This window comes from Mirounga leonina, unplaced genomic scaffold (genome assembly GCF_011800145.1).
Source record: "Mirounga leonina isolate KUSES-001 unplaced genomic scaffold, KU_Mleo_1.0 Mir_114, whole genome shotgun sequence".
Lineage (NCBI taxonomy): Eukaryota > Metazoa > Chordata > Mammalia > Carnivora > Phocidae > Mirounga > Mirounga leonina.
The window spans coordinates 29,089,793-29,108,875 of NW_023270265.1; the positions used below are offsets into that span (position 1 = coordinate 29,089,793).

Below are 19,083 nucleotides of genomic sequence, written 5' to 3' on the forward strand. Positions count from 1 at the left end.
AGAACACCAAATATTGGGACTATGAGGAAACCTAGTCAGTATCAAGTCCAATCCTAGTATTTCCCAGATGCGGCAACTCAGCCTCAGAGAGAGCTAGGACCTCTTCTCATCTGAGGTCCTGAATGAGGCATCTGAATGAATACACTGAATTCTACTACAATGCACAGGTGTTGGAGGAAGAACTGTCAGGCACAGTGAAAGAAACTGGGGACAGCACAGTAGGCTCAGAATTCCTCTCACACTGAGTTTTAGGAATGAACAAGTAAAACCATGTGATGTTTCCTAAGGTTCTCTTTGGTGTCCCAAATGAAAACTTTCTGGTTTTACGGCCACATAGAAAATCAAAGGTAAAGTGGGATTTCTTTCTTCCTCTTTTTTAGTCACTTGTTGAGCTTTGGTTTAGGCAATTGTGATGACTGTTGTTACATGGTCACTTTATAGGTGTGTGTTTACAAAGCCTGCCTTCTGAAGTCATTATTCCCTTCTGGCCACTATACCTGCAATTCCAGCATTGGCCACTAGGTGGCTGGCTCACCTTGGGTAGGTCAAGTGAAAGGTAACAGAAAATAGTGTTAACTAGACAAGCCCTTAACTGTAAGAATGTGATACTTTATTAAGTATCAAAAAAAGGACAACATTGATAAACCTCTAACCGATATAATTTAAAAAACATACAAAACTTGAAACGAAGTTTAAATAAATGCAAACACTCTGGTACACCACCCACCATTTCATACACCAACCCTCACCTGTTAATCTCCAGGCAGTCCATCTTTGGTCAGTCTTACTCTGCAGCAAGCACAGCCAGGGCATAGAGAACAGTGTTCAAGAGCCTGGGCTTAGAAGTAGAAGGACTTGGGTTTGAATCCCAGCTCTGCCACTTACTAGCTGAGTGGCCCTGGGCAAGTCATTTGTTTGTTTGTTTGTTTGTTTGTTTTAAGATTTTTATTTATTTATTGAGAGAGACAGTGATAGAGAGCATGAGAGGGGGAGAGTCAGAGGGAGAGGCAGACGCCCCGCTGAGCAGGGAGCCCGATGCGGGACTCGATCCCGGGACTCCAGGATCATGACCTGAGCCGAAGGCAGTCGCTTAACCAACTGAGCCACCCAGGTGCCCCTGGGCAAGTCATTTGTAAAGTGGGGCTACTGTCAGCAAATGGGGCGATCTAAGCACACGAGACCCTTTGCACAGTACTGGCAAGAGTATGTACTTAAATGATAGCTATAATGCTTAGGGAGGAGTCTTTCCTTTACAATTGTTTAATCTGTTAAAAGTTCCAAGCCTCACACGGTTTCCCCGGAAGCTGTTGGCAACTTTTCCTCTATAGCCAAATCCGCAAAAAGTTGGATATCGGGCCACTTGCTAGTAAGAGAGAACAGCTCTGCCGACCCCATAGACCTTACTTAAGCCATCTTCACTGATTACCAACTATTAAAGGTGTAAATTCATCTTTGAGATCAGAAAGAAGCAGCTAAGAGTAAACACTGTGCCAAGCAGAGAAGGCACCAAGTTACCAGTCGCTGGCTCATCTCAACCCTCCTCTCTTGGCTCCCTTATTTTGAAGCTTAGGTTTGCAATAGTCGTTTTATACAGAAGAGCAAAAGATGCTCCTTTTTAAAAATTGAGGGCTTTTTTGTTTTTGGGGTTTTTTTTTTTGTTTTTTGGTCTTAACCCTTTTGCCAGAGACTCCTTAAAAGAGACCCAAGCCTGTCCCCCTCCTAACTGTGCAATGCAACTGGACACACAGACTTTAGACATACTCGTGCTATGCTATCTTCAAAACCACAGAATATTCGCAGGCCGGCCTCTCCCACCTCCAATTCAGAGAGACTTCTGAAATAAAAACCTTTGCAATCTCCTTGGCCCCAAACTTCACCCCATCTTGGAAGAACAGGGAGAAAGAAAGAATGTCCTGGCTTACAGCTGATGAGGGAGTGTGGCTGGGGCCCGAGCATCCTCCTGGTTAGGCTGGTGTGTGTGGGTGTTGGGGGGTGGGGGACAGAGGCTGTGCCGTGACTTATGCCCCCCTCCCACAGGGTGCCAGAAACAGGTGGGCAACTCAGGTCTGCGTAGGGATGTGAGGCCAACGAACCAGCTCTTACCAAGTTACCTGCGTGAAGCGTGGGTCAGAAACTGATTCAGCAAGGCAGGTTCAGTGGTTTATATTACATGGATGGACTGAACATGACCCAACACCAAGGAAGTCCTGAAGACAGAGTCAGACAGCCTACGGAAGGGCCTCCCTGGACCTTCAAACGGTGCTTCTCAAACTTTCCTGTGCATGTAAGTAAACTGCAGGCTGTGATTTAGGGGGTCCGGGGTGGGGCCAAGACCCCGCATTTCTAGCAGGCTCTCAGATGATGTTCGTGCGACTCATCTGCGAACCAAATTTTGAGCAGCAGACCTTGAAATGTGCAAGACTGCATGCAAGACCTCACTCCTGGAAAGGCTCCCAGAGAGAGCGAGCTCCCCCTTTTGCCTCGAGCCCCATACCAACAGTCACCAAATCACCAGCATGTATTAAGTGCTTGCTGTGTGCTTAACAGATAACATTTCACTGGATCTCTGGGCAACCCCGGGGAGACTTACACAGAGGAGGGTTAGGAGGAGGGGCGGAGATGCTGAGTGAGGCTGGCGAAGGTCAGGCAGCTATTGGGAGGCTGAGCAGGGATCCGAGTCAGGTTGCTCTGGCTCTAAGGCCCCCAGGGCTGAAAGGCAATGCCTACCTGCCTCCGCCATGAAAAAAGCACCGTTTCAAGTTCAGACAACTAGTGCCAAGTAGAAATCCCCGGTGTGACCCCAGATCTGTTTGAGCCCAAAGCCGGGTTCAGGTCTGTCGGCACCACCGGGCGCCTCGAAGGCTGGCAGAGCTGTGCAGTCACACGGCGTCCGTGGGGATCGGCCCCGCTGCATTCTCGCTAGGGTGAAATCAGGCCCTTCTGCTCTGGCCCGGGGAGGAGCAGAAGCGCAGCCCCTCTCCCTTAGCCCCTGCCCCCTGGACGGTAGAGAAGAGCTAGTGCTGCTGGGCAAGCCCTCCTCACTGCACGCACTTCCTCTCCTGCCTTCTAAAGGTGCATTCAGGGGAACAGACTCCATCTTCAGGCCATGCCAGTCCCTCAGGCCCACTGTGGTCTGGAGGCCAGGCGGCCTGGCTTCTGGGGGCCCCTCACTGGACATCAGGCCTTGGAACTGTGGAGGTGGAGGAGAGGAGGTGTTTGCAGGGCCCAGGGGGCCTGTGCTGCTCGAAGCCAGGCAGCCTCTGGATGAATGGTGCATCAGTTCATAAGGGCCTGGGGAGCCTCCAAGGGCCAGCTCAGTTCCTGCCAGGGAAGAGCTCCGGCTTGGGGCTCCATCCCTGGGCCTAGGTCCAGTTGGGGTGACCTTGGCGAAGAGTGGAAGGGTCAGGCCAGGGACACTGTGGAGATCTGCCACCAGTGCCCCTCACCTCTGAAGGGGGGGGCGCTGAGCTCCCTGTCAATGGACCTCAGTGTTCTCCCTCCTCCACCACCACTCGCTGACCCCCCTCATCCCCCTACTGAGTCCAAGACCCAGAAACCAGAGTGTTTAGTGCCTGGAGGCTCCTGGGGAGGGAGGCTGGTGGCAGGCATTCCCCGCCACAAAGCATCTTTCACTGTGCCGAAGGCTTCAGCTATCTCAGGGAGGAGGGAGGACATCATTCCCTTTCACTCCCTGGGGTGAAGTCCAAGGTGGGGGTTTGGGGCCGGAGCTGGGAAACGCTGGGTCGGCTGTCTCAGCTGGGCTTGCCCCCAACAGAACCATAGGCATCCTCATTCTCCACCTCTCCCTCACCTTCATCCTTCAGCAAGTCCTCTCAGCTGTTCCTCCAAAACAGGTCTCAGACCAGCTCCTCTCCACACCATTGTCCAGCTGTGGCCAAGACATCCTCATCTCTTACCATGCCTCGCCCCTCTCTGCCCGGGCCTCCCACTCCACACTTGCTCCCTGGGGGTCCTTCCAGCCTCTGACACATCGGCTCAGGGAGCCTTTCAAAACAGAAATCCAATCCCGTGGCCCCTCAGCCTAACACCTTTCAGATGCTTCTCACTGTACACAGGACAAATCCTCACCCCTCCGCGTGGCCTGGCAGCCACGCCGAAAGTTCGCACAGCCTCATCGACCAGGCTTCTCACGTGCCCCAGAGGTCCAGAACCTTCTTCCTTCTCCTGCCTCAGTGTCCCTCCTGCTCTCTCCTGTCACACCTGGGATCAGGGCACTGGCCTGTCAGTCATCCATACTTGAATGTGTATTTAGTGACGGTGCCGCTCCTGGGACCCAGCAGTCCCTTCGAAGCATGGCTTGAAAGGATCTAACCCTTGTGAAAGAACATTTAGGCATCAGCTAAGGAAAAGATTTGTTTTCAGGGGGAGAGACCAGGAATGTCACAGCGACCTGAAATCACGGGTGTCTGGTCACTCTGCCAACATGCAGGGCGATCCCTGATCGCTCTGGTTTAACTTAATTCAATTTTGTGCCTCAGCGATTAGCAAGAGCTACGTCTGAACCCAGCATCTGGATGCCCGGGTCTGGGCACATTTTCCTGCAGGTGAAATGAAACGGACTGACTAGACCATGAAAAGATACACATTTCTGCTTAGATCAGAGGCCTCTGGTGGGAGGTGACACTCCCTTCAGGGCTGAGGGTTTGGAGTGGGTATTTAGAAGTTTGATTCCCTTCTAGAATTACCTCTGGACAAGGAAGACAAGTTGTAATGAAGTGACCTGACCCTCTCCCTGGTCTTGAAATGTGGGGGTGACACAGGGGAATGGCCAAGGGACCTGATCCACATTTCCTTATGAAAGTCAAAGGGGCCTTGGAGTGGCTGCCTCCCCCGCACGGCCCCTTATTCCCAGTGAGAACTGGCAGCTCCGGGAGAGCCTGCAAAGCTGTCGGCCCGCTGTGTTATCATGGCGACGGGGCCAGGGCTGCTCAGGCCCCTCCCCACCTCTCAGCCCAGATCAGCCCCCTGGGTGGGCCGTCAACTCCTCAGCAACCAGCTCCTTACAGCTCCCAGGTAGCACAGGCAAGAAGCAGCAAGAAGCAGCAAGAAGTGCCACGGGCGCGGAGAGGCGGCGGGCAGAGCTGAATGGGCAGAGGGCGGGAGGGCAGGCAGAGGGCAGCCTACTGGCCGCCTGGAGGAGGGGCAGAGGCGAGGCCCCAGCCCGGCTTCCTTCTCGGCCCACATGGCGCGTGCTCTGCAGCAACTGCTTGGAACGTCATCCCAAACCGTCATTAACCCATTAGACAGATGACACCAACCCTGGAGGCCGTGCGCCTGGGCCTGAGCCACACAGCTTACGCCTGCTTGTGGAGCCCTCTCCTTCCTGGGCAGCTGTGCGGCAGGAGACACGCCTTGGAGCTTCTCCGCTCCTTAGCTCCTGTCTGCCCGGCTCACCGCGCTGACTCCGGCCCCCCACATCCCCCACAGGCTTCATTCTCCTGCTGGTCTTCAAATGCACGCCTTCGGTTGCACTCAGGTCACTGACCTTGCTGTCCCCTCAGCCCGGCACCCCAAGCCCTGATCTGCCCGTGCCTAGCTCGGTGTCATCTCTGCAAAGAGGGCTTTTTTGGCCACTAATCTCATGCCCCAAGTCACGACACCTGGTTATTTTTCTTTCTGGCCCTTTTATCACTATTGGAAATTGCTCATTTCTTTGCTTTCTGACCCCCACCCCCCCCCCACTGGAAGGTGAACTTGCTGAGTGAGGGCAGAGGCCCGGTCTGCCTTGCCCTCAGCGCCTTCACCAGTGCCTAGGTGAGGAGGGTTCTGGGTGAGTCGCAAGCACAGCCTCCGGGGCCTTCCTCGCCCTGCACCCCCCAGGGCCCTGCACAGCAGATCCGGTGTTTGTTCAAGCACAGAAGGAAGCAGGGGGAAGGGATGTCTTTGGCTAGGCCTGGAACACAGTAGGTGCTCAAGAAATCCCAACGGCAGGAATGAGCGAATGCAGCTCTTTCACGCAGCGTTCAGGACTAGCGGCCACCGGCAGGCCGCCAAGAACCACCAGCCCAGATTACAGAGTGAGAGAATGACTTTTGGGGTGGGGGCAGTAATTACAGCGAGAGAGGACCCAGCACTTCCAGGGGAGGTTAGAGGACAGTACAGAGCGCCTCTTAGGCCTATAATCTTGTCGATCTTCTTAAAACCCTGGCATTACCAGCAGACCCTATTTGTCCTTCTCCATCACGGAGAAGGTCTGTCTTTCCCTGCCACTCAGGTCATCAGTGAGGCTCAGAGACCTCTCGGGCACTCTCCCTCGGGGGCTGCGAGCGGCTGCCTCCCTCCTGGCTTCCAAGGCCCTGTGCGGAGGGCTCTCCCGGGCTGGCGCCTGGTGCAGACACACAGAAATGCCTCCAGCCCCGGGAGGGAGAGCCAGCTGTGGCCCACGCCGCAGCCACGGACCGGCTCTAGCCAAAGACATCCCTTCCCCCTGCTTCCTTCTGTGCTTGAACAAACACCGGATCTGCCGCGCAGGGCCCTGGGGGGCGCAGGGGGGGGAAGGCCCCGGACGCCGTGCTTGCGACTCACCCAGCACCCTCCTGCCCTGTGGCTCCATACCGCCTCTTTGTGGAGGGGCCGGTATGTAAACTGGTGAGCTAATACAAAGGAACCGAGCATGCCGCTGTCTAAAAATACACGCCTCCGAGCGCACCAGGTCACGAGGCTGGCAGCACCTACTTCGGTTATGGTTCACTTTGCTTCCTGAGCTATCCAGCTTCTCCGGGACCCATCAACCGGGAACCCCAATGCCTATGGGTGGGACTGACTCAGCTGTTGGGATGAAGCGGCTTTCTAGAGGCCCAGAGGCCCAGTCCCAGTCAGCACGGAGACACCGACGGCCTGTGAGCGGGAGGGAACCTCGCAGCCTCTGCAGGGTGAATTCCCCTCTTTCTGCTCCGCCGCCTGGCTTCTGAGCTGCCTCGGTCCCTGGCCGCGGTTGTTTGCTTTTTACATCAGCAGCTAGCTCCACAGTCTACTTCACTCTGTAATGGCCATTTCCTCCCAGGGAGCCTCCTTGGACTGACACACTCAGGATACACAGGAAATCTCCTCCAATCCCAGGATGGGCAACAGGAGATGGATTTTCCACAACAGTCTTTTAAAACAAGGCAGAAAGTTCTATGTAAACAGTAGGCTGCCCTGAGCGGCTGCGGAGCCCACCGTGCTTGGCCCGCTGTCCTAAAGAACATCACTTCTGTCCACCCCTCCAAAAAGCAGGAGACCCCAGAAAGCAAAAGATACACTGGTGAAGTAATCTCCCCGCTCTCTTGCATGTCTTGCCATGTCCTGTCGACAAGGCACTGACTGCCTTTTGTTCTGAATTGTCTTTTCAGAGGTGTTTGTGAAGAAACAGCTTAGAGGAGAGAGGTAGTATCCTGCTCTGGAGTAAACAGCAGGTCTGCGTATTGCCTTGGGACACAGAGACAGTGCGACTCTCCAAAGCAAACCGGGTGGGTTTGCTTCCTGCACGCAGGAAGAGGTGTGGTCTCCCTAAGGTCTGGGTTCCTCTCCTATAATGTAACCCACCGCCATTCATCTGGGCCCACGGCTCACCCCCAGGGGACTTGGAGGCAATGGGAACTGGTGCAAATGGGCCCTAAGAAAGTCTTTTGTCTGACTCAGAAGTCTCCTATTTTCTGCTGGCACTCACGGAAGCAGGCTAAGCTAACTGGCTGGCTTGCTGATAGGTAGGATAAAGTCTTGGATCTTTCGCAGTTCTTGACCATTGTTCTTCTGCTCCTCCTGAGGTCAATGCTGCTGCCCAATCCCCATGCTCCAGATCTGTCCTGTGTCCAGCAAGCTCAGAAGAAGTCCCAAGTTACCAAAACATATAAAAATCACAGAAAGAAGATCCCCCCCCCACACACCAAAAAAAGCAGTGCTCTGCTTTGCAGAAGGATGGATCCCATGACTCTTAAATAGAATCGTATTTAGGACCCCTAAAGGATGGTGTGATTTGTCCCACAGGACTGAATTTGCAGGGGTTGTCAGGAATAGGCCTTCATGTAAAACAAGGTTCACCTCTGCTTTTCTCTTGGAGGTGGAAACGCCAAGAAGTCAGGCCTGGGAGTGGAGCTTCTCAGGGACAACTGTTAACCTCTGTGTCCTTCAGAAAGAACAGCACTGCCCACTGACACTCACTAACCCCTTACAAGAAAAGTCAATTGCTCGGATCTGTAGCTTAGGTAACTGACTCTTGCCAATATCAGTTTCCTGACTTTGATCATGACCTGTAGTCACCGTCGACATTACCACTGGGAGAAGTTGACCAACAGGTGCCCGGCTCAGTGGCTCTGTGATGGCAGAAAGTGATCTGACTTCTCCTTGAACCGGGAACACCACCACCTACCCTGCAGTGTGGCGGTGGAACTGGGAGGGGAGGAATGTAGAGTGCCTAGTCGTTTTGCAATGTCTTGGGAGCCTATTTCAAAATAAAAAGTAAAAAAAAAAAAAAAATGCCGTGACGTAGGGAACCAAACAGGCGATCTCGATCTCGTTAGACTCATAATTAAATGAAGACAGTGCTCTGAAAGCCTTGGGCCTATCCTGTTTGTGGTCATATTAAAATAATGATAAACTAAACGGTTTAAGTGAAAAAAAAAAAAAAAATCAATTCCTCTGCTGCAGTGACCTGAGGCACTCAATAGAATGAGAGCCCTCACAGGTCACTTGAGTCCCCACGAGGCTCAGGGCACCTCCCTGCCCCACACAGTGTTTTCCCAAAGCACAAGACAGCAATGGCAGCTGCAGAGACCGCTGGGCTGCTGGGTCCTCGGGCAGAAACTCCCAGGTCCCTCGCCTGGGGGATGCGGCGGCAACAGGGTGGGTGGAGGAAAGCTTCTAGCTGAGGCTGGCGGGGGTAATTCCTTCCTGCCCAGGGAGAGGTGCAGGCCGTGGAGAAAGGACACCGGATCCACCACTTACTGGCCCAGGGGTGGGGGAAAGTGACTTGACTTCTCTCTCAAATGGGATAATGCCCCCGACCCTGCAGTGAGGCCTGGGGAAAAGGTTTGTAGAGTGTCCAGCACGAGGCCAGACACACAGTAGGAGCTCAATAAAAGGGAGCTCATACCTAAGGGAGAATGCCCAATTCGTGATCAACCAGGGGGTCTTAATAAAACAGCCACTATGTGTCTGGCGCCGTGACAGAAATGTGGGAGGAGTAGACAGGGGCCTTGTCTCCAAGGTCAGCAAAAACAGCAGGGGGGACCTGCCTCACTCTCCCATAACGTGAGACAGGACGGAGTACCTTCCCCTTCTCTCCTCCCCCTGACGCCTAGGGCATCAGCCCCTGGCATAATTCTCTGCCTCTTCCTGCCTGAAAACCACTTGGGTTTTCCTTCCAGAGGTGCCTTGCTGGAGAGAAGCACCTGTCCCACATGAAGGTCATAACTCCTCCGTGTCCCTCCTGTGGGCTCTGCAGGACTCACAAACACACGGATGGGCCTGGGCATAGTGGATCTTCACCCCTAGGCCCAGAAAGCAGGTTCAGACCCGGGGAAACAACTGGGTTGGGGGGGCCCTCACTAAGGACAGTTCCCCTACAAACCTCATCCAGGATTCGACTGATATGCAAATGTCAGACCACTGGCCTGATCATTTGCACTGGCTCTCTGTCCTCACCTTGTTGACCCTGCTCCCAGCTGTCCTTGCCCCAACCCCCACTCCAGCCGTCCTGCGGGACCCTCAGTCTTCTGGGATGGGCCCTCTGCCTTTGGCCACAGAAGCCCCAGACCCTCACCACTCTTCCAACCGGCAGGCTGACCCTGAACTCAGGCCAGACACCACCCAGACATACTGCAAGTCTGTGTCCTAGATCCTAAGATTTATGGCTCACATGTGGGATTTTTTTTTTTTTTTTTGGCCAGGATTTGACTGGCAGATGAGGGAGCTTGTAACCATATGAAGCCCTGGTTTCCCTCTTTTCTCTTAGTTCCTTTGCTTTTTCTCTATCACTTCTACCAGCCAGTCAAACTTCTGTGAGCCCCCTGCCCAAGCCTGTGGCCAGGCAGGCCAAAGCAAAGCAGCTGGGTAATACTCCAAACACATCCCCCAGATGCCAGGCCGCGGTAAGGCTCATCACATCCCGGCACCTCTGAAGCTAACACTGAGACCCTTCTGGAGATAATCGGTGCTCTCTGCTTTCTCCCCTTGGGTGTTCCTTGCTCCAAAATTCCAGGCAAGGCAAAGGGCTGGCAGAGCTGTTCCCGAGGCCGGTTGCTAGCCCTCCTGAAGCTTCTAAGAGCGAAGGCAGCTGACTCAGGTGCTGCTGAGTCACGCCGCCAGGGCTGAGCCTAAGGGAATCGGCAGGTGACCTCAGCCACCCTTCCCAGAGGCAGGTAGGTAGGAACAGAGACTTAACTGGTGTTAGATAACCCAGTAGATGTTGGCCGAGGCCCAGAACCCCCTCACCAGCACACGCTCCCACCTCTCACTGCTGTGAGCGTTTGGAGCTGGGGGCTCATGGCTGCCCCTTCTCCAAAGGCAGGCCCTCAGCCCTCAGCCCACACTGCATGCCCTCTGGGGGAGGGGCAGCTTCCAGACAAAGGATGACCTATGGGGAGTACTGAAGGTGTCTCCTACCATGGGACAACCTGGAGCCCTCCCTGGGCTTCTTCCCCTGCCCTGTCCTGCTTCTCTCACTGCCTTAGGATGTTCACCTGAGAGCGGCCCCCCAAGTCACTTGTGTAAGAATCCTCATCTCAGGCTCTGCTTTTAGGGAACCTGACCTAAGATAGGAAACATTCATCATTGCCATTCTCCCTTCTCCTCTCCTCCTGGGGGATTCCCCCTCGATCCCGGGTTTAGGGCAGGTTGGGAACCCTCATGCCCACGCGGCTCTCCCTAGCTTGGTTCCGATCTTGTTGGCTTCTATTTTCCTTCCGTTCAAGTGAGGGAGTGAGTAAAGTATGAAAGGGTTAGGAAGTTTCTAGGGGGCAGAGGGAAACCAGGAACAGGCCTGGGAGCCCCCAGGGTGGGATTCCACATGGCCAGCAGCACCCACTCTGAAGTCCTGGAAAGTGAGTGAGCAAGAGAGAAGCATCAGAGAGGAAACCCCACTGTGGGGAGAGGAGAAAAACAGCAAAACAGGGGAAAGGAAACTTCCTTTGGATGGGATGGGGGCCAGTCAACCTCCTTCCTCTCGATAGTATCACACACTGTGCCCAGGTCCCATCACGTTGGGGCTGGAGGGGGTCCTGAGCTGGCCTTTCCCAGGAGTTGGGGGCAGCGTGGGGGCAGGTGACTTGATTAAAACTGCCATTCACTGAGCACTTACTATGGGACGGGCACTGTGCAAAGTGCTTCCCATGAATTCTTTTCATCCTCACCACAAGCCTATAAGAGGAAGCTGAAGTTCAGAGAGGGCCCCAGTCCTGCAGCAGCTGTTGGGGTATCCTCCCCTGAGATGGCTCATGGGAAGCCCTGGCCAGAGGTTCTGGTGCTGGTTACACCTCCTGGCTGTGTGGCCCATGCAAGTCTATTAGCCTCCCTTGGCCTCAGTTTCCTAGCCAGTAAAATGGGGATAATAACCTCACTGGGAGGAGCAAATGAGAGTACGTGTGTGAGCGCGCTGTGTGAAACACTAGGCACGTGTCAGGAATTGGTCACCTTAAGGGCTAACATTTATTTAAGTCCTGCTAGAGGCGAGCCACAGTTCTAAGTCCCTGTAATGGATTAATTCGTTTTATCCCGGCAACAGCCCCATGAAGTAGATACTATTATCATCCCTATTTTCCAGATGAGAACACTGAGGCACAAAGAAGGTAACGCACTTGATAAAAGCCAGACTTTGCAGGGGGGGGAGCCAGGCAGCGTGATTCCCCAGACGCTGGGCTTTGGTAATAGCAGGACACAAGCCTTGTGCTTCCCCCGCACGGTCCAAGCCCTCCCGCCCTTGGAGGTCAGCTCCAGGCGCCCCTCCTTCAGGAGGTCTTTGCTGCCTTCCTCAGCCCACAGTGACACACTCCAGACACACTCAGAACTGCACTGTGGTAGAGAGGGTCACATCCTGCCTTCATTGATTCCCTGGTTAGGCAGTAGGTCTTGACTCTCATCTCTCCTAGTAGCTTGAGGATTCCTTAGATGAAGGAAACAAATCTACATCCCCCCTTGGCTCACCAGGCCATCCCAGCCCCCAGCCCCAGGTACTGAGTCCAGGCCTGGCACAGGCTGAGCCCCTCATAAATACCCGCTGTCCGTATGATGACAAGGTGATATTTCCCTGGAGCACTGGCCACCAGTGGGAGAAAAAGCCCATCATTCTCGAGGTAACAGGCAGCCTTCATGCCCCCAAGGCCAAGTCCACTCCTGATACCAGGGCGCCATGCTGGCTTCATGTTGGCTCTGGGACACTTGTGTCCACAGCATCGCAGCTGGGCTCCCAAGCCCTTGCTGGGCAGAGCATCTGGACTGTACTGGGGCAACATCGAAGGTCATACAAACCTGGGTGTTAGACATTCCAAATTCCCTCAGGACTCAGTGCAAAGCCAGGTAGGGTATGAAAGTCCCCCCACATTAAGTCCTAGGCCAGGGATGGAGAAGTAGTCCTCTGCCTTCATGGAAGAAGCACAGGGGTGAGATTCTCTATACCCTCACTGACTGGTTCCAATCTTGCCCAAACTGTGGGATATGGAAGTTTTTCCTCGTCACTAAAGTAATTCTCTCCAATTTTAGCATAAGACTCAGAGAACAGGCAACAATGTGTGCTCTTGTCTCTCCCCACTTTAGCAGATGGGCGTGTGTGAGGAGCACCTTTCAGAGAGGACCCACTCTCTGAAGGCAGGGCCCCTATATGTGTTTGCAAGTCACCAAGCAGGTGCTGACCATGGGGTGAAGGTGTGCCAGAGAGTTAATGAGGCAAGGACCCTGTTTCTTGCAAAGGTCCCACTGATTGCCATTGCCGGGGCCCAGCAATAATGGGGGTGAGGCCCACTGTGACCCAGCCCAGCTCCATGGCCTGGGGAAAGGCAGAGGATCCGAAGCCAGGAGGCAGCATCACCCACAGGTTCAGGGCTAAGAGCCCAGACTGGAGCAGAAGACCAAGGTTCACACCTCAGATTGGCCACTTTTATGAGTGGTTACCTGATATCTCTGAACTCCAACATCTTCATCCCCCAAGCAGAAATTAGAATACACACCTCAGCATGGAGATTTGTATATGATAACAAAAAAACACTTTGTAAGCTATAAACTGTACACCAATTTAAAACATCATAGCAATAGCAGATTAGGACACATCTGGGCAGTTTTTCTCTAAATTACACATAACCAATTGCTGTAAACATGTTCCCAAATGGCGTAGTGGTTAATGGCCCTTATTGCCAGACACACCTGGGTTCAAATCCTAACCCTGCCAACTCACAGGCTGTGTCACGTAAGCTCTCGGAGCCTCGGCTGGGTAATGGGCCAGGAGGCTCCAAAATCGGACATGGGGAGTATGCTCAATTTAAGGGTGTCTATGATTGCAGTGGGATTAGTGGGAAAAGTTCATCCTGGAGTTCTTCATCCTTTCACAGAAGAACTTGATCTCTCTGTGCTTTCCGTGAAGAGGAAGCCTAAGTCCCAGTGCCTAAGAAATTCCTTAGAAGTTACATGGCCAATAGAGGTGGCCTGGGAACGGTGGGAGAGGCCCCTGTGGGGGCAGTGGCCTTCACAGTCAGGGGCTTCCCCTTCTCTGGGGAGTTGTTAGGATGTAGATTCGTAGGCCCACCCTGCCCAGAATTTCCAGCAGCCAGCCTTTTCTTGGCCTAAGAAATGCTTCTCCCCAGGTTGCCTCCCATCCCAATAGTGGGGCCATCCAAAGCTTACCTGGAAGGAAGGGGATGATTCTCTGTTTGGGGTCCTTCTGGCCACCTTCAATGGGAAACTTATCCAAAAGCTGCATCTGAGAAGCCAGACAGACAGAGGGATAGGATTCAGAAGACTGGAACAGCCCTCAGAGTCCCTTCCCCACTCCACGCCACTGCTTCAGGGGCCCACTGCCCTCATCTGGATGAGTGGCGCCTCAACCCCTCATTTCACAGATGATTAATAAACCACATGGGGCATGAGAGAGAGGAGGCCAGAACTCTGGACGCATCAAAGGGGTGTCTGAACAATCTCAAGGAGGCGTGGAGGCACGGGGGCGGGGTGGGGAGTGTCTGAAGATGCCCCCTCATGAGGCCTCGGGAGAGACCAGCAGGCTTTCTGGCATTCCGTAGGTGGGGTTTCCAGAACTTTCTTTGGGCCCACCTTCCTTCACACGTCATCTGCTGGGTAAGCCCTTTAGCCACTGGCCGTCTCACACCCTCCTGGGCCAGGACAGGGGAAGGCCCCACCTGATACTTCAGACAGACCACCCACCTTCCAGAACCGCTCTGCAGAAACAGACCCAGATGTTATTTTAATTGTAAAACCAAACCCAGCCCACCGCGCCCACTGCTGTAAGACCCCTCCTCCATTTCCTACCTTCCCACCCGGAGATTGCTGCTGTTTTTCCAGGGACAGACCCATCGGAAGAGTTTCCAGGGTTTTGGAGGAACAACTATTTTTTCCTTCTGCTATTCTGGGCTGAGATTCTGTATAAGCTGGAAAAACACGCCGGAGACAGGATGGACGAGGCCATGGCCCCTGTGTGTGTGGTTAATCTCCCTTCCAAGCCACAGGCAGAAGCAGGAGCAGAATGGACAGGGCAGGATCTAGCCCTGCTGCCCCAGCTGTGTGACCCTGGGCAAGGCGTGGAAGCTTTCTCTATAGGGCTTCTGGCACCTCCTTGGTCAAATGAGGAAGATCAGTCACATGATATCTGAAGTCCATTCCTTCAAATATTTATTGAGCACCTACTTGGAACACTGAACACCAAGAAAATGGCAGTAAAGCAACAGGTGTGCCTGGGTGGCTCAGTCAGTTAAACGTCTGCCTTCAGCTCAGGTCATGATCCCAGCGTCCTGGGATGGAGCCCTGCATCGGGCTCCTTGCTGAGCGCGGAGTCTGCTTCTCCCTCTGCCTCTGCCCCTCCCCCCACTCATGTGCTCTCTCTCTCTCTCTCTCTCTCTCATAAATAAATAAAATCTTTAAAAAAAAAAAGAAAGAAAAGCAACAAAGTCCCTGCTTTCAGGGAGTTTACATTCTAGTGGAGGGGGACAAACAGTAAACACATAAATATGTATTGATAAAAACCTATGAAGAAAAACGAAGTCGGGGAAGGTTTTGGAGCAGAACAGAGATTGTTTCTTTGTACAGCATGCTGAGAAAGGACTTAGGAATCAGATGGCAATTCAGCAGAGACCACAGGAGGTGGGGAAGCAAGCCTCAAGGAGGGCAGAGAATGTTCCAGCAAGGGAAATGGGAAGTGCAAGAAGAGCTTGAAAAGGCCAGGGTAGCTGCTGTGGAGCAGAGTGAGCAAGGGCTGAGGTGCAGGCAGTGAGATCCGAGACGTGGGCCAGATCACGGGGAGGATGGCTTAGCTTCAGCATCGTGAATGGGCCGGAGGGTGGAAGCAGGGAGACCAAGTAGGAGCCTAGGATGGAGGCTGGGACCAAAGTCCTAGCTGGCATTGAAGGTGGTGAAAGGTAGTCCTGCGCTAGGTTTCACGGGTGTGTGCGCACCTGCACGCATTCCCATCCACGCACCCACCCACCCAGCTCTAACACATGATTTTAGGGTTCTCTCTTGCACAATCATTACCCAACATGCACAGGCTATTTAGAGCCCACACGTGAAGGGTGGGTCATTGTCAGACTCGCTTCAAAACAAGGCAGAGACTGCACCATTATTAACTTTCACTTCCTGAGTACAGACTGAAATTTAACAAAAGCTGGCTCATGAGTTTTCAAACCCTAATGTTATAAGTCCATCTCTCAAACATTTAATAACTGCCTGCTTCATGTAAATATACCCACTGGGCCAAAACACTATGAACTTGTGCTTAGGATATTTTTTTTAATTAATGCATTTTCAAACAAATTCAATGCAGAATAGCACTCCCGTCTTCACCTTTTCCCATTTTCCTCACCCATATTCTGTTTTGTACATTTCATTTCTGTATTACATAAGAATTTATGTTCTCTGAGGGGAAAGCCAGAAATTACAGAAGCAGTGGATGAACAAAAAGAGTAAGAAACACTCATAATTCTTCCCCTGGAAAAAGTGACATTAATGTTTTTGGGGTATATATCCTTTCCAGACATTCGTCCATGCATGTAAATAAAATGAGCTCATCAATACTCTTACACTATGTAATGAACAATTTTCTATGTCAGTGAATACCTCCATATTAGCACTCCTAATTGTGACATGGAATGTCAATGTTTGGATGGGCCATAGTTTATTTATCTACTGTCCTACTGTTGGATTTTTGGGTTGTTTCTGACTTTTCTCTACTCTATGTAATAGTGCTAGAGTGAACATCCCTATCCGTGCATCTGTGCACGGATCCATTTTTGTTTCATTCTGTTGGAATGTACGCATATTTAGAGGCACCTTAAATCTTCTCTGGAAGAAGACTGAGAATGAATCAATGGCCAACTAATATGTATAAGCCAGGCGTAAGATCTCTGAGCAATGGCTCCACAGAATTTCTGAGGCTGAGTACAGAGATGTCTGAGAAGGAAGCCAGGCCCAGCAAAGTGTCCTGCTGTGGAGTGGTCTGCCCTCATCAAACCGCCCTTGTCCTAGGGCACCTGCGTGGCTAAGTTGGTTAAGCACCTGACTTTGGCTCAGGTCATGATCTCGGGGTCCTGGGATCGAGCCCCGCATTGGGCTCCTTGCTTAGCGGGGAGCCTGCTTCTCCCTCTGCCTCTTCCCCTCCCCGACTCGTGTGCACACACACTCTCCCTCCCTATCTCAAATAAGTTTTAAAAATCTTAAAACAAAACAAAACAAAGCAACCATTCTTGTCCCAAAAGAGGGTGGCCAGCTGTACCCAACAAGCTGTGGGACTTTTCCAAGTTGGTGCTCAAAGGAGTTAGGTTCTAACTCCTGTATTGTTCTTCAGACCCCAGATTCTGAGATTCTCACGAATAGTGCACAGGGAATGAGGGACCAACAGGAGTGGGTAGGGGCAGGCAGGATTCACACATTCATCCCTTTGCTCTAAAAACATTTGCTTGTGCCTTCCAGATGCCAGACCCTCCGTTAGATGCTAGAATAAGTTAAATCGTAGTCTTTACACCAAGGAGTTCACAATCTAGCTGTAGAGCAGGGCTTCACACCTTCAACGTGCATTTGAAACACCTGCCAACAGGTGAAAATGTAGGTTCTGATTCAGTAGGTCCAGGCAGGGGCCTGAGAACCTGCATTTCCACCAAGCTCCTAGGCAATGCTGGAACTGCTGACCCGTGGCTCATACTCACCACACAGCTCTGGGCTGTTCCATCTGTGTCACAGTCACTAGCTACACATGGCTGTCGAGCACTTGAAATGTGGCCTGTCCAAATTAAGATGTGTTGTAAGTGTAAAGTATGCAGCAGGTCTCAAAGACTCAGTATGAAAAAAATGTGAGACATCTCATTAACAAATTTTGTATTTGTTGTATATTGAAATGATAACATTTTGGATCTATCAGGTTAAATAAAAATACTTTTAAAAATAATTTCACCTGTTTTCTTTGACGTTTTTAAGTGGCTACTAGAAAATTTAAAATTACGTATGTGGTTCACATGACATTTTTGTTTGAGAGGCTGTTCTAGGGCAAGATGGTTCTCAAAGTGTAGTCTCAAGTCTGCACATGCCAGAATCATCTTTGGGGGGTGGTGTTGGTTAAAAATGCAGTTTCCTGGGCCTCATGAGGAAGTTCGTGAAGTTTTGCTGTGGTGCTAGAGATCGACAAGCAAGTTCTGGAGTGACAGGGAACGGTGAGCCCATATGCACAGGATCCTGAAGTTGCTGAAGGAGAGGTCAGGGAAGGCTTCCTGTAGGAGATGAAGATAGCTCTGTCCTGGCAGTGACGGTCACATTCCCTGGGTCCTCCCTGCCAAAGAACGGTCTGAATTGCAACGGGTTCACGTGTCTCCTGGAAGGCAGGGGTCATCTGATAGCCCCACAGATTTGAATTTTCCCTCAAAAGGCCTGTTGGAGGATGCTTTACAGCTGGCCTCTCTCCCACCTCCTCCTTCTGTAACAGATTTCTTCTTCCCCCACTCTGGCTTTGTCTGGGCCCTCCTGAGGCCAAGACAAGCCCATCTGCTGAGAGTACTGGGTCAACGGGTCCTCTCCAGAGCCATGAGTACCCAGCTGGCCTGCACCCCTCCTCTCCCTATCCCCCCACCCCCAGCCCTCAGGGGCTGAGTCCAGCCACACCTGTCACCTAATCCCGACCAGCAGGGCTGAGCCCATAGAGCCTCAGCATCTGCCCTCCCTGTCATCCCCAAGGCCCACTGGCCATGGATAAGGAAGTGCCACTAACCAGCCGCTGGTGACATTTTCTCTGCCTATAGGTCATCCTTCAACGAAAGCAAATCCCCTGGCTCAGACTTCAGAGCAAACCAAGCAAAGGTGGCCCAACTGAGTTTACTCAGTCTGCGGGGCTCTCGAAGCTGCGTGGTTCAGTGTCTTGGTGCAGACACAGCATGGCAGAGTGGCGGGTGATGGGATAAACGTCTGGGGCCCTGGATACGCAGCCCAAATGCCCCCCGACCCGGGAAGCCAGGCAGGCTGCAAAATGGTTCTGTAGCCTGGGTGGTGCTCAGTTTGCAGGGCTGGGTTTGAGCGATAAAAACTTCACAGGAAAGGTCGAGGAGGCTGCCTCATGCAGAGGCCTGCCCAGGCCCGGGTGCGTGGCCAGGGAGGCAGGAAGGCCCTGCCCAGCCTGCAGTTCTGCTGCGGCCACCTCTTCAGGCAGGAAGTGGATTCCCCTGTCACTCCAGCAAGGGCCTGACTCAGCTGGAAGAAAAGCAGGGCCCATTGCCAGGGTCCTTCTTAGACAGAGAGGCATCTGGCTAATGGAGCTGTTCGTAGCCACATCAGGACTCCGCAGTGTGCAGAGGACACGTGGGCTGTTTATCTAAGGGGTGGATACTGTGAGAGATACAGAGCAGCTCAGCCCCAAGAGCCGGCCCAGCCAGAGAAAGCTGACTCGGCAGCTCT

The 19,083-nt window shown here is 52.7% G+C and overlaps 1 protein-coding gene across 1 annotated transcript in view; it reads right to left on the bottom strand.

The window, feature by feature from the left end:
- The window catches only part of SH3PXD2A (SH3 and PX domains 2A), a 235,373-nt gene that overhangs the window by 132,690 nt on the left and 83,600 nt on the right, over positions 1–19,083 (bottom strand). Inside the window, 1 exon segment of the mRNA XM_035028500.1 lies at positions 13,828–13,903. Coding sequence (XP_034884391.1) covers positions 13,828–13,903 — 76 coding nt within the window.